General features: G+C 45.7%; 1 protein-coding gene and 1 non-coding gene across 2 annotated transcripts in view; one reads left to right on the top strand and one right to left on the bottom strand.

The window, feature by feature from the left end:
- Positions 1–13,463, bottom strand: part of LOC140388581 (mitochondrial carnitine/acylcarnitine carrier protein-like) — a 43,515-nt gene that overhangs the window by 4,577 nt on the left and 25,475 nt on the right. The window contains exons 5-8 of the mRNA XM_072473002.1: positions 11,633–11,750; positions 8,345–8,417; positions 3,057–3,166; positions 1,994–2,118 (exon numbers count right to left, since the gene is read on the bottom strand). Coding sequence (XP_072329103.1) covers positions 1,994–2,118; positions 3,057–3,166; positions 8,345–8,417; positions 11,633–11,750 — 426 coding nt within the window. The remainder of the gene's footprint in view (positions 1–1,993; positions 2,119–3,056; positions 3,167–8,344; positions 8,418–11,632; positions 11,751–13,463) is intronic.
- On the top strand, positions 8,941–9,013 carry trnav-uac (transfer RNA valine (anticodon UAC)). Its single transcript has one exon. It is a non-coding gene; the product is annotated as a tRNA-Val (tRNA).

The raw sequence follows: 13,463 nt of genomic DNA, 5'->3' as shown, positions 1-13,463 counted from the left end.
AGGAACACAACGAAAAGGTCAACAATTTCTTTTTGGAAATTTGGCCTCATGATTGAACAAAACCCAAAACTCTTTTAAAATAGTATTCAAGAATCCACCACACTTCTGGTTGCCTATTGTTGGGCTTCTCTATTTAATAATAATTTTATTGTCACAAGTAGGCTTACATTAACACTGCAATGAAGTTACTGTGAAAAGCCCCTAGTCGCCACACTCCGGCGCCTGTTCGGGTACACAGAGGGAGAATTCAGAATGTCCAAATTACCTAACAGCGCGTCTTTCGGGACTTGTGGGAGGAAACCGGAGCACCCAGAGGAAACCCACGCAGATACAGGAAGAACGTGTAGACTCCGCACAGACAGTGATCCAAGCTGGGAATCGAACCTGGGACCCTGGAGCTGTGAAGCAGCAATGCTACCCACTGTGCTACCGTGCTGCCCACGGTAGGTTTACTGGAACATTATTTCTGTTGCTTCACACCGATGAGAATAATTGCTGCGCCAAGTCTATTGTTCTCTTCTGAGTAGTTAACTCTGCCTTTCACAATATCTGTGAATATCTATGAAGATGAAAGGTCTTCAAGAGTAGGGACGCAGGAACAGGAGACGGCATGGATTGGCCATGCTAAATTGTCCTTAGTGTTGGGTGGAGTTACTGGGTTATGGGTATAGGGTGGATGTGTGAGTTTGGGTAGGGTGCTCTTTCCAAGAGCCGGTGCAGACTCGATGGGCCAAATGGCCTCCTTCTGCACTGTAAATTCTATGAAAATTCTATGATTTAAACCCCCGAACCTGCTCGGCCATTCAACGAGATCATGGCTGATGTGCTTCCTCAACTCCATTTATCTGCCTTAGCTCCATCATGGTTGATACTCTTCCAACAGGAATCCAGCAATCGTAATTCTGAAAGCTCCAAATGACACCCAGTTCCCAGTCATTTTTGGGGAGGCCATTCCAGATTTTGGGCCCTCTGTATTAAAAGTGTTTTTCAGAGTTCCTGCCTGAGTGGAGCGGCCTTCCTTGAATTTTAAGATTCTGTCCCCTTTTTCCCCCACATCAGAGGAAGTAATTTCTCAAGATTACTTGTGAATGGTAGTCACTGATTTGGCAAAGGCAGCAACACACCTGCTTTCAGGTCTGGGTCAGTGTTGCTCTTCCCTGGGTGGTGTGACCGTCTATCCCTCCAGCTGAGAGGTGGTCACCCTCATCACCTTCCTACAGCACAGATCGGTCTGAGAACTGACTGCCTTGTAAAACGGAGGTACAATCTCGTCCTGTTCAGTGGGGCTATGAGTTGAGTTTAATTTTAAAACAAACATCAATTGTCCCCACCCTTGAAAGTTGACTTCCTTGGCAGCGAGTTTCACCCCAATGGTCACATTTCAGGCAGCGGCCTTAATGGCGGCTGTCAGCCTGTTAGCCTGGGCTAACAGAAGAGTAACAGAAGTCCTGTCATATCTTCAACTAACAAGCAGGTCTGCATACCTCCATCAGCGTTTAGTAGAAAGTTGTGAGCTTGAAGATTGGTTGAATATCCAAACTCCAATAATAATAATAAGAATAGTAATCGCTTATTGTCCCAAGTAGGCTTCAATGAAGTTACTGTGATAAGCCCCGAGTCGCCACATTCTGGCGCCTGTTCAGAGAGGCCGGTAGGGAAATTGTACCTGCGCTGCTGCCTTGTTCTGCATTACAAACCAGCTGTTTAGCCCAGTGAGCTAAACCAGCCCCTTAACCCAGGATTGTGGAGATCAACCCAAAACAAATGGCTTGGGATAACCCTGCTACGCAGGTTCTACTGACTGCAGCCAATTAAATATTCCTAAAATTTATACCAACCAGAACATAATTCTGGAGTTAAAAAACATTACTGTAAAAAACAGTTAAGCAGGATATATATTCCCCACTCTGCAAGTGTTGCACATCTCCCTTCATTGTTGACTCAGAGGTAATGACCCAGCTCAGTTGAAATGATAATTACTACTAGTCCTTACCGCATTGGCCGGGAAAGCTCGAATCATGACAGCAGTGAAGCCTTTGTACAACGAGCCAATACCTTCTTCCTTGATCAGATCTCGAAGAACATCTCGGAATCCATTGGGATACATCCCTTCTGGCGCTAGGATTTGAGGAACATAATTAAACTGGTTATTTATCAGAATTATGTCGGCCTGTTTTCTGTACTGCAAATGCATTCAGTCCGACTGGTGTTTGTCTGTGTTCTTGCTTCGCTAAAGTTTTCAACAACCTTACTTTTTTTTAATTCATGGGATGTAGATGTCAGAGGCTGTCCCAGCATTTATGGATAGGTTGTCTTTGAACAGAGTGGCCATTTCAGAGGGCAGTTAGGAGCCAACGACAAATCTGTAGGTCCGAGCAAGGGCAACAGATTTCATTCCTTAAATGGACATCAGTGAACTAGATGGTTCAATCGACAATGATCTCACCATTAGATTTTTACTTACAGATTTGTATTGAGTTCTAATTTCACCATCTGCTGGGATTCGAACCCAGGTCCCCAGAGTAGTACTCAATGCCACTATACCACGGCCTCCATACTTCATCACACCCTATCTGCGCATCTTTCTAGTAAATCTTGAATACCACTAAATGACACAAAATCACCAAATGGCTTTATTTCCTCCAATCTCAAAGTCACGTGGAGTTTTACAGGTCCCAACAAGTGTTTCCTCAAAGGGCCATTCCTCATGTGCGAGCCCAGGCACGAATGGGCTACAAATGATGCGACCACGCATTGCCATGGGCAATCCAGTCCTCAGGTTCACACACAGGCACATAACTATCAGCAGACACCACTTCAGTATGATTCGGAATCGGAGCCATGGCCAATTACTCTTGCCATCCCTCGAGCAAAGACACTCAAGGCAAATATCACCATCCTGGCCTCAGATCAGACAAGGTTACAGAACGGTAGTTGAACCCAGAATTCTCTGGGTTATATGCTTACTGTTCCTGCTGGCATTTACACACACTTTACCCAAACCCTATCCCCCAAGCCAGGTCAAAGACTCAAAGTGATCAGAAGAATAAACTGACCTGTCTGGAATCTGGACTTCAACACATCTGCGGGAATTGCAACTGCCCAGTTGAAGATTCCGGCCATTCCACCAGCAAACAGGATTCGAGGGACACTCAGATCAGTCACACTACAGTAAAGGGAGGAGAAAAAAGTGATTTATGGAACCAAATTCCTGAAAATGCTGCTGCTTCAGCTCTATTTCCATTTCCTCCAGGAGATCAGAGGAAATAGGAACAGCAGTAGGCCATTCAGCCCTTCGAGCCCCCTCCACCACACAAATGAGACCATGGCTGAGCTTCCACCTTAATACCATTTTCCCTGATCCCCATCTATTGATATGTTTGATATGGAGAAACCTATTGATCTCAGTGTTGTTTTGAACATTACTCAATGATTGACATCCTTCCTGCATCTGACTTGTCAAGCCCTGGAAGAATTTTGTTTGTTTGAATGACATCACCTCTCATTCTTTTAAACTCCAAAGAATAAAGGTCGAGGCCATTTAACCTTTCCTCAGTGGACAAACCCATGATCCTAGGAATTAATTTGATGAACCTTTGTTGCACTCTCACTGTATGATAAGTATAATCTTTCCTTAGAGACCAAAACTGCACACAATACTCCAGGTGCAATCTCACCAAGACTATTATTGCAGTAAGACATCTTTACTCCTATATTCAAATCCTCTTATAATAAAGGCCAACATACCATCGTTTGCCTTCTTCATTGTTTGTTCTGCCTACATGTTAGCTTTTAGTGACTCATGAACAAGGATACCCAAGTTCAACACTTCCCTGCCTCTCATCATTTAATTTTGCTTTCTCCACCAAAGTGGATAGCCTCACATTTCTCCACTTTATATTCCATCTGCCAGATTTCTGCCCACTCATTTATCCTCTCCAAATCCCCTTAAAGGGTCTTTGCACCTCCTCACAACTCACAGTCACTTCCGCCCAGTTTTGTGTCATCAAATTACACTTAATCCCCATGTCCAAATCATTGATATAGGTTGTGAATAGCCAAAGCCCAAGCACTGATCCTGTACCTCACTAGTCACAGCCTGCCAACCTGAAAATGACCCATTTATTCTTCCTTTTTGTTTTCTGTCTGTTAACCAGTTCAAAATCCATGCCAGTCTATTACTCCCAATTCCATGTGCTCTAATTTTACTTACTAGCCTCTCGTGTAGGATCTTGCCAAAAGCTAAATATACCACATCTAATGGTTCTCCTTTATCTATTCTGCTCGTTCCATCCTCAAAAGACTCCCAACAGGTTTGTTAAACATAGAAAATAGAAAATGAAAACCGCTTATTGTCACAAGTAGGCTTCAAATGAAGTTACTGTGAAAAGCCCCTAGTCGCCACATTCCGGCGCCTGTTCGGGGAGGCTGGTACGGGAATTGAACCATGCTGCTGGCCTGCCTAAGTCTGCTTTCAAAGCCAGTGATTTAGCCCTGTGCTAAACCAGCCCCGATACATGATTCCCTGGGCAGCACGGTGGCGCAGTGGTAGCACTGCAGTCTCACAGCGCCGAGATCCCAGGTTCGATCCCGGCTCTGGGTCACTGTCCCGTGTGGAGTTTGCACATTCTCCCAGTGTTTGCGTGGGTTTCGCCCCCACAACCCAAAGATGTGCAGAGTAGGTGGATTGGCCACGCTAAACTGCCCCTTAATTGGAAAAAATGAATTGGGTACTCTAAATCTATTTTAAAAAAACATGATTCCCTCTCATAGATCCACGTTGACTGCGCAATCCTACCATTATTTTCTAAGTGTGTTGTTATCACATCCTTTTACTGTAGCTTTTAGCATCTTCCCTGCCACTGGTGTCGGAGGCCAACAGGTCCGTAATTCCCGGTTTTCTCTCCCGCTCATTTCTTAAATAGTGGAGTTACATTTGCCACCACCTAATCTGCAGGAAACGTTCCAGTCTAATGAATTTAGAAAGATGATCACCAATGCAGCCTCCTCTTTCAACACGCTGGGATGTAGATCATCAGGTCCAGGGGGGTTATCTACGTTTTATCTACTTGTCCCACTAATTTCTCTAGTCCTGTCTTTTTACTAATGTTAATATCTTGCAATTCCTTTACACTATTCTCTTAATTATCCTTGATTACTGAGAGATGTTTGGTATTTTCCACAGTGCAGACAGACACAAAGTATTTCAGTTTCTCTGCAATATTCTTTCTCGCCGTTATCAATTCTCCTGACTCTGCTTATAATGGACCCTCATTTGTTTTTGCTAATCTTTTCCTTTTCACACACCAATGGCAGTTCAGTAGCCAATTTGCACACCGCAAGATCCCACGAACAGAACCATGGCAGTGATCAGAATTTATTCTTGTGACGTTGATTTGGGGGATAAATATTGACCAGGATTACTCTTCTGTTTTTATGTTTCTCACTTCTATTTTCCTTCTTTAATCTTTTCTTGGTCCTGCATTGCAGAATTCGAAAATACTCCCAATTCTGAGTCTTACTTTTTTTTGGACAACTTTATGCACCTCTTCCTTTGATCGAATGCAACCCTCGATTTATTTTGTCAGGCATGGTTGGAAGATTTTTGTTGCAAACTATGTATTACCTCTCTAAATGCGAGACAATGTCTGTCTACTGTCATACCTGTTAACATGGTTTCCTAATCTGCCATAGTTAATTTGCCCCTCGTACATTTATTAATTTCCTTTGTTCAGAGATTGAGGATCCTAGTCTCTGATTTTTGTTTTTAGAAAACATTTTATTGAAGCATTTATAATTTTAATATTTAAACATTCTAGACAACAGAGCGGTCCGATACACACAACAATATCACAATAACAGACCCAACTTCCCCCCCCGCCCTACCTCTTGACTGCTCGTATATTAGATTCCCAATCTTTATTCTACAATGCCATGCCTCCCTTTCACCTCCACCCCCACCCCCCCCCCCCCCACCCCCCCCCCCCTGCTGACGGTCAGTTGTTCTTAAAGAAGTCGATGAACGGCTGCCACCTCCGAGCGAACCCCTGAATTGAGCCTCTCAAGGCGAACTTAATCTTCTCTAGCCTGAGAAACCCTGCCATGTCGCTGACCCACACCCCTGACTTTGGAGGCTCCGAGTCCCTCCATCCCAGCAAAATCCATCTCCGGGCCACCAGAGAGGCAAAGGCCAAAACGTCGGCCTCTCTCCCCTCCTGGGGTCCCGGATCTTCCGACACCCCAAATATTGCCATCTCTGGACTCGGAGTAACCCTCCCTTACAGGACCTCTGACATGACGTCCGCAAATCCCTGCTAGAATCCCCTCAGCTTCGGACATGCCCAAAACATGTATACATGATTCGCCCAACTTCCCCCACACCTCCCACATCTGTCCTCCACCTCCTCAAACAGCCTACTCATTCAGCCACAGTCATGTGAGCCCTATGGACCATCTTGAACTGGATCAGGCTAAGCCTGGCACGCGACGAGGATGCATCAACTCTCCTGAAGGCCTTTTCCCATAGTCTGACTTCCAACTCCCCATCCCAACATCAACCACATTGTCCACATTAACCCTTACCAACTTTTACAAATGCACCATAGAAAGCATCCTATCTGGCTGCATCACAGCCTGGTATGGCAACTGCTCAGCCCAGGACCGCAAGAAACTTCAGAGAGTCGTGAACACCGCCCAGTCCATCACCCGAACCCGCCTCCCATCCATTGACTCCATCTACACCTCCCGCTGCCTGGGGAAAGCGGGCAGCATAATCAAAGATCCCTCCCACCCGGCTTACTCACTCTTCCAACTTCTTCCATCGGGCAGGAGATACAGAAGTCTGAGAACACGCACGAACAGACTCAAAAACAGCTTCTTCCCCGCTGTCACCAGACTCCTAAGTGACCCTCTTATGGACTGACCTCATTAACACTACACCCTGTATGCTTCATCCGATGCCGGTGCTTATGTAGCTATATTGCGTACCTTGTGTTCCCTATTATGTATTTTCTTTTATTCCCATGTACTTAACGATCTGTTGAGCTGCTCGCAGAAAAATACTTTTCACTGTACCTCGGTACACGTGACAATAAACAAATCCAATCCAAACCAATCCAGCTCTTCCACCCACTTCCTCTTCACCTCCCCAATTGGGACCCCTTTCCACTTCATCAATTCCTTGTATATTTCTGAGACCCTCCCCTCCCCAACCCCTGTTTTTAACATCACCTTTTCCTGCAGTCCCCTTAGAGGGAGGCGAGGGAAGCTTGGAACCTGCCTCCGGACAAACTCCCGAACCTGTAGGTACCGAAATCCATTCCCACCCAGTAACTCAAACTCCTCCTCTAATCTCTCCACACTCGGGAAACCCTCTTCAATGAAGAGATTACCAAATCTGGATCCTACTCTCTGATAGGACTACATCGCTTTTGTCAGCCATAGCTCAGAGGGCATCACTCTCACCCACAAGGTCCGAGGTTCAAGATGAACTCAGAACTTCAGCACACAATTCTAGGTTGATAGTGGTGTGCAGAACTGAAGGGAGTATATTGCACTTCAGAGATGTTAAATCAAGGTCCCAGTTGCCCTCGCAGATGGATGTACAAATCCCATGGCACAATTTTGAAGAACAGAAGAGTAATCCTGGCTAATGCTTATCCCTCAAATCAATGACACAAAAATAGATTCTGGTCATTACTACGTTTTTATTTGTGGGATCTTGCTGTGCTCACATTAGCTACCACTTTTCCTGAACTACAACAATGACTGCACTTCAAGGGAGTACCTTGCTGGTATAAGGTGCTTTAATATGCCCGGTGCTCATGAAAAGCACTATATAGACACAAGTGTTTCTTTGTTTCCTATCAATGCACAAGGGGAGATTGACCACCAGACCACAGGCCTCTACTTATTCTAATCCATAAACAGTTGTGGCTAAATATCTAACAGTAGTATAGGGTGGCTCGCCTTTCGCTCCCTTCCCAACGAGGTAGTTTATAAAGTATTCACGGTTGTAATGTCGGGAAAAAAACAGGAGAGCAAAATATCCCTTGTTATTCTTTGACCCCATTACAACATACCAGCAGGGACTCCGTAGGTTATATGGAGAAAGTTTGCACATGCAGAGAATTGTTGACAGTCTGTGGTGCAACCTGAGGCTGCACTCATCATTGTGCCACTTCTGTCTGTTCCTCAGGAACATTAAGAACGTCGAAATTTACTTAACCGCGTCCAAGCAAAGAAAGTAGCATGGCGAGAATAACCCGAGTTTCTTTCTCGAGGGAGTATTGCTACCCACAATTAAACTCGGTCTTCAATAGACATTTATTATGGAGCTACTGACCTCTGTCCCTCAGGAGTAAGTACACACTTTAGCCACTCATAAGTCATGAAGTACATTCCACTTGCAGGGAGATCTAATAAAACAAAAAGAATGGTTGAAAATTAAAAGTAAATATTCATAAAGCTAAAATAGAAAGACAAGGGCTCACCGCCCTGAACATTTTAACAATCCCTCACACATTTATATCCTGCAACATCCCTCTTCGCCCATCAATTACCTTGATTGACACTCCTAGCACTCCTTTCAACTTTTCTCCCTTGTTCCATGCAAGCTCCAAATACTCCTGCTCAACACAGAGTTCTTCTTTCCTACATCCTGAACTGTGTTGAAATCAAGGTTGGGAGAGGCAGTCTCAAAGTAGCAATGACCTCAGTCATGTTGATAAAGAGAAAAAGGTAAAAAAAGGTGACAAAGAGTGGAAATAAAAGTTGAAGGACTCGTCCCATTAAATGCCACTCTAAATGATTTAATCTTCGGATTTCTGAACTCCAGAACTCATTGTTCCAGTTCCTGGATTTACTCAGCTGTACTCTTACATTCCAAGCCAAGGACCAGAGGGTTCCTGCTTCCTACAACTTAAGTGTGATTACACCTCTGGTTCCATAGTGCAGTGGTTATCACGTTTGCTTTACACGCAGAAGGTCCTGGGTTTGAGCCCCAGTGGAACCAGACTTTATTTTCATTCAAATACTTCATCATTTTGGCGCGGCATGGTGGTGCAGTGGTTAGCACTGCGGCCTCACAGCGCCGAGGACCATGGGGCGGGATTCTCCCCTACCCGGCGGGGCGGGGGGTCCCGGCGGGGTGGAGTGGCGTGAACCATTCTGGTGTCGGGCCGCCCCAAAGATGCGGATTTCTCCCCACCTTTAGGGGCCAAGCCCTCACCTTTAGGGGCTAGGCCCATGCCGGAGTGGTTGCCGTCCCACTGGCTGGCGTGGGAGGCCTTTGGCGCCACACCAGCCGGGGCCGAAGGGACTCCGCTGGCCGGCGGAGTCCGCGCATGCGCGGGAGCATCAGCGGCTGCTGACGTCAACTCTGTGCATGCGCAGGGGGGGGGGGGGGGGGGGTCACCTACGCGTCGGCCATCGCGGAGACCTACACGGCCGACGCGTAGTAAAAGAGTGCCCCTACGGCACAGGCCTGCCCGCGGATCGGTGGGCCCCGATTGCAGGCCAGGCCACCATGGGGGCAACCCGCAGGGACAGATCGCCTCACGCACCCCCCCCCCCCCGCCCCCCCCAGGACCCCGGAGCCCGCTCGCACCGCCTGGTCCCGCCGGTAAGGGACCAATTAAGGGTTTAATTCACCTCGGCGGGACTGGCATTACCGCAGCGGGACTTCGGCTCATCGCGGGCCGGAGAATCGCCGGGGGGGGGGGGGGGGGGTCGCGACCGGTGCGGCGCAATTCCCGCCCCCGCCAAATCTCCGGTGTCGGAGAATTCGGTTGCCGGCGGGGGCAGGATTCACACCGCCCCCCGGTGATTCTCCGACCCGGCTGGGGGGGGGTGGGGGGGGGGGGTCAGAGAATCCCGCTCCAGGTTCAATCCCAGCCACGGATCACTGTCCGTGTGGAGTTTGCACATTCTACCCGTATCTGCATGGGTCTCACCCTCACAACCCAAAGTTGTGCAGGATTGGCCATGCTAAATTGCCCCTTAATTGGAAAAAAAATAATTGGAACTCTAAATTTAAAAAAAACCCTTAAGTGTGATTACAAGCACAATATCATTGTCGTGTTGCCCACGAGAAGAATGGAAACTATCTTTCTGTTGAGTTAACTGACACATCACAAACCTTCTTCTCATCTCTTGGGCTGAAAATTACAGAACAAGTTTTTTTTTTAAATTAGCAAAAGACAGTAAGTCAGATAGCTGTACCCCAATGAAATCCTTCCCTAAATTTCGCACTAAGAATAGATATTACATCACAAAAAACATGGCGTTTTACGGAATCCTCAGCTTTTATTCACATGGCCTCAGAAGAATTGCTGGATTGGGAGCAGATTTCCTGAAATTTATCTCTGATATCCTTTAAAGTTCAGACTTGCAAGGCAGAAAACCAACATGACATTGTATCTGGATCATACTGACTAATATCCAGTATGGTTTCAAAGACAACAGGACTGAAATTTACAGAACCTGCCTCCAAAATTAACATTCCAATGGTCAGCCGGAATCCATATAGTGATAATGTCAGCAACCAACAGGAAACATGAGCAAAAGAAAATCTTTTAGCTCCTCTAGGCCCGATACAAGATAAATCCTTGTTAACCAGTTATAAAATCGCTGTGGATTCAATGGACTCATCACAGAACAAGTGTAAACAATTTGGTAATTAATGGTTTCCCGAAGGGTGTAAACAGTTTGTCCCCAAGCCTCTTGTGCGGCATGGTAGCACAGTGGTTAGCACTGTTGCTTCACAGCGCCAGAGTCCCAGGTTCAATTCCCACTTGGGTCACTATCTGTGCAGAGTCTGCACGTTCGCCCCGTGTCTGCGTGGGTTTCCTCCGGGTGCTCCGGTTTCCTCCCACAAATCCCGAAAGATGAGCTTGTTAGGTGAATTGGACATTCTGAATTCTCCCTCTGTGTACCTGAACAGGCGCCGGAGTGTGGCGACTAGGGGCTTTTCACAGTAACTTCATTGCAGTGTTAATGTAAGCTGACTTGTGACACTAATAAAGATTATTATTATTAGTTGAATGTTTCGCCATAGACTTCTGAAATAAGCAAAACCTAGATGGAACAATCCAAATTTGAAAAGATCATATAAATATTTTAGATTTCCTTGCAATCCAAGATGTGATGAAGCATTCCACTCCTCCCTTCCTCCAATAACAGAAAGGTTTGCAATACCCAACCGCGACATCATCAAGCTCCTACTTCTTAATTCATCTCACCCTTCAATCCATCTCTTTCAACCTTTGATTAAGCCTTGCACCGCAAGCATTAGCCCATCACCAATTAAAATATCACTGATGCAAGCATAGGCACTCTGGATTCCAGTTTCAAAGAGTAACTCGACAGGAACAAAACCAATGACCAAGTTGCCAAAGTCATGGAGGACGCAGCTACCAGACCAGGAATGCATCAGTTAGTGAAAGAGCCAAACAACAGGTGGGAGTAATCTAGATGACTGCATACACCAACAAACTCCTCTCAAAAACATTTTCCGTTACAATTTCAATTGAGCACAAAGTGTGTGGTTGACTGCAGTCAAAATACCAAGGGTAGAAGTCAAGATCACTCGACAGTTACATAGAAAAAGGCCAATGATGTTCAGTTAGTGTACCTCTCATAAGAGTGAGGGCTGTCCCCTTGTAGAGGCCGCGAATGCCAGACGTTGAGTAGATCTGCTTAGCACAATCCAAAGGGCCAGCATACTTGCTTTCACCAGTACTTGCCTGAATCTGAAAAATTGTTACAAAAACAGTGTTTAAAAATAAACCAAGAAAAGCTTAATCCCGAGGAAACTAGACCAGAAGAAGGACCACAGAACATTACCGATCAGTATTGTGTTCTTGAAAATAAATGGGAGAATATCTACCAATTATTTGAATGCTTGGTTGATTTTTGGGCTCCCTGCATTGCCGGAGATGCTGAATGTGAACAGCACAGTCCAAATTGCCCCATGTTTCTTTGCTGATCTGTCCCAGTTGCCAATGGATCAACAATGGGCCTCCAATGTCACTCAGCGGGTGAGGAGCAAGTTAGCCAGAGTACTGACTCCTCATCCCGATTTGGAATTATGAGGACAAGACTGGTCTAGGCTACGCTGCTGCTCCTTGTGACACCACAGTTCAACAAATAGCCAAGCCACATGGACACCCCAAATATTTGGAAGAGTAAAGCCATTGCTGTTGGTCCCCGTCACAAACATGGTTCTTTGGCCAGGTTGTCGCCCCGAGCTGATTAAATCTGTTCACAAGCTTGGTAATTGTATTGAACCACAAAATATCAGTTTCCAACCGCCTAGCTACATAATCACGAAGACTGCTCAATTCTGACAATTAGTCATCGGACTCGAAACGTTAGCTCTTTTCTCTCCCTACAGATGCTGCCAGACCTGCTGAGATTTTCCAGCATTTTCTCTTTCGTTTCAGATTCCAGCATCCGCAGTAATTTGCTTTTATCTGCTCAATTCTGACCCTGCTTCAACTCATTTGTTGCTGAAACCTTCATTGTGTCTTTGCTAACTATAGACTTGATTATTCCAATACGCCCCTCACCAGCCTTTCACCCGACATAAGCCTGATCGATTCAAAACTCAGCTTCCAGTGTCTCAATTCACTCTAAATCTTGTTTCAATCTAAATCTCACTCTAAATATCTCGTATTAAGTTGATCCTTTCTCTACACCTTGCTATAACTGTAACGTTATATTCTGCAGTCTCTCCTTCCTTCCCTATGTACGGTATGCGTTGTCTGTACAGCATGCAGGAAACAATACTTTTCACTGTATACTAATACATGCAACAATAATAAATCAAATCAAATCAAAATGTTCACCCATCACTCCCCCGTGCTTGCTGACCTGCATTGGCTCCTGATCTGACAGTACCTCAATTTTAGAACCCTCGTCCAAAATTCCTCCAGAGTCTTACCCCTCCCGATCTGTGAAGCCTCCTCCAGCCCTACAAGCCTTCTAAGATCACTGCCCCCATTCTAATTCTGGCCTCTTGCACCCCCCCAATTTTAATCGCTCCACCACTGGCATCCACTCTTTCAGCCATCTTGGTCCTAAGTTCTCAAATTCCCTCGCTTGATCAAACTTTTGAATATCATCCCTCTTGTGACTCAATGCTTTCATTGATGCAGCTTGCATTAAGCATCTTGGGATGTTCCACAGCATTAAACGTCATAAATAAATGCGGGCTGCTGCTGTAGCGTGTCATGTTGTATTTTGAGATTTTAAAACTTCATTTTTTTTCCTCTGCTTGTTGCGCTCTATCCAAATAAAAACCTTGTATTTCTCAACTCGAATAATGCATCCATCCCGCCCACCCATCATTCACAGAGGAGCAAAGGAAGTTGCGGGGAGGACGGAAGAGAGTCCTCATAACTGGGGTTTAATCAACGAAGATCACATTTCAACCAGCCTCTCGAATATTGTTTAAAATTAAC

Source organism: Scyliorhinus torazame, chromosome 13, assembly GCF_047496885.1.
Source record: "Scyliorhinus torazame isolate Kashiwa2021f chromosome 13, sScyTor2.1, whole genome shotgun sequence".
In the NCBI taxonomy this organism is placed as follows: domain Eukaryota; kingdom Metazoa; phylum Chordata; class Chondrichthyes; order Carcharhiniformes; family Scyliorhinidae; genus Scyliorhinus; species Scyliorhinus torazame.
This window is presented reverse-complemented; position numbering and strand designations above follow the sequence as displayed.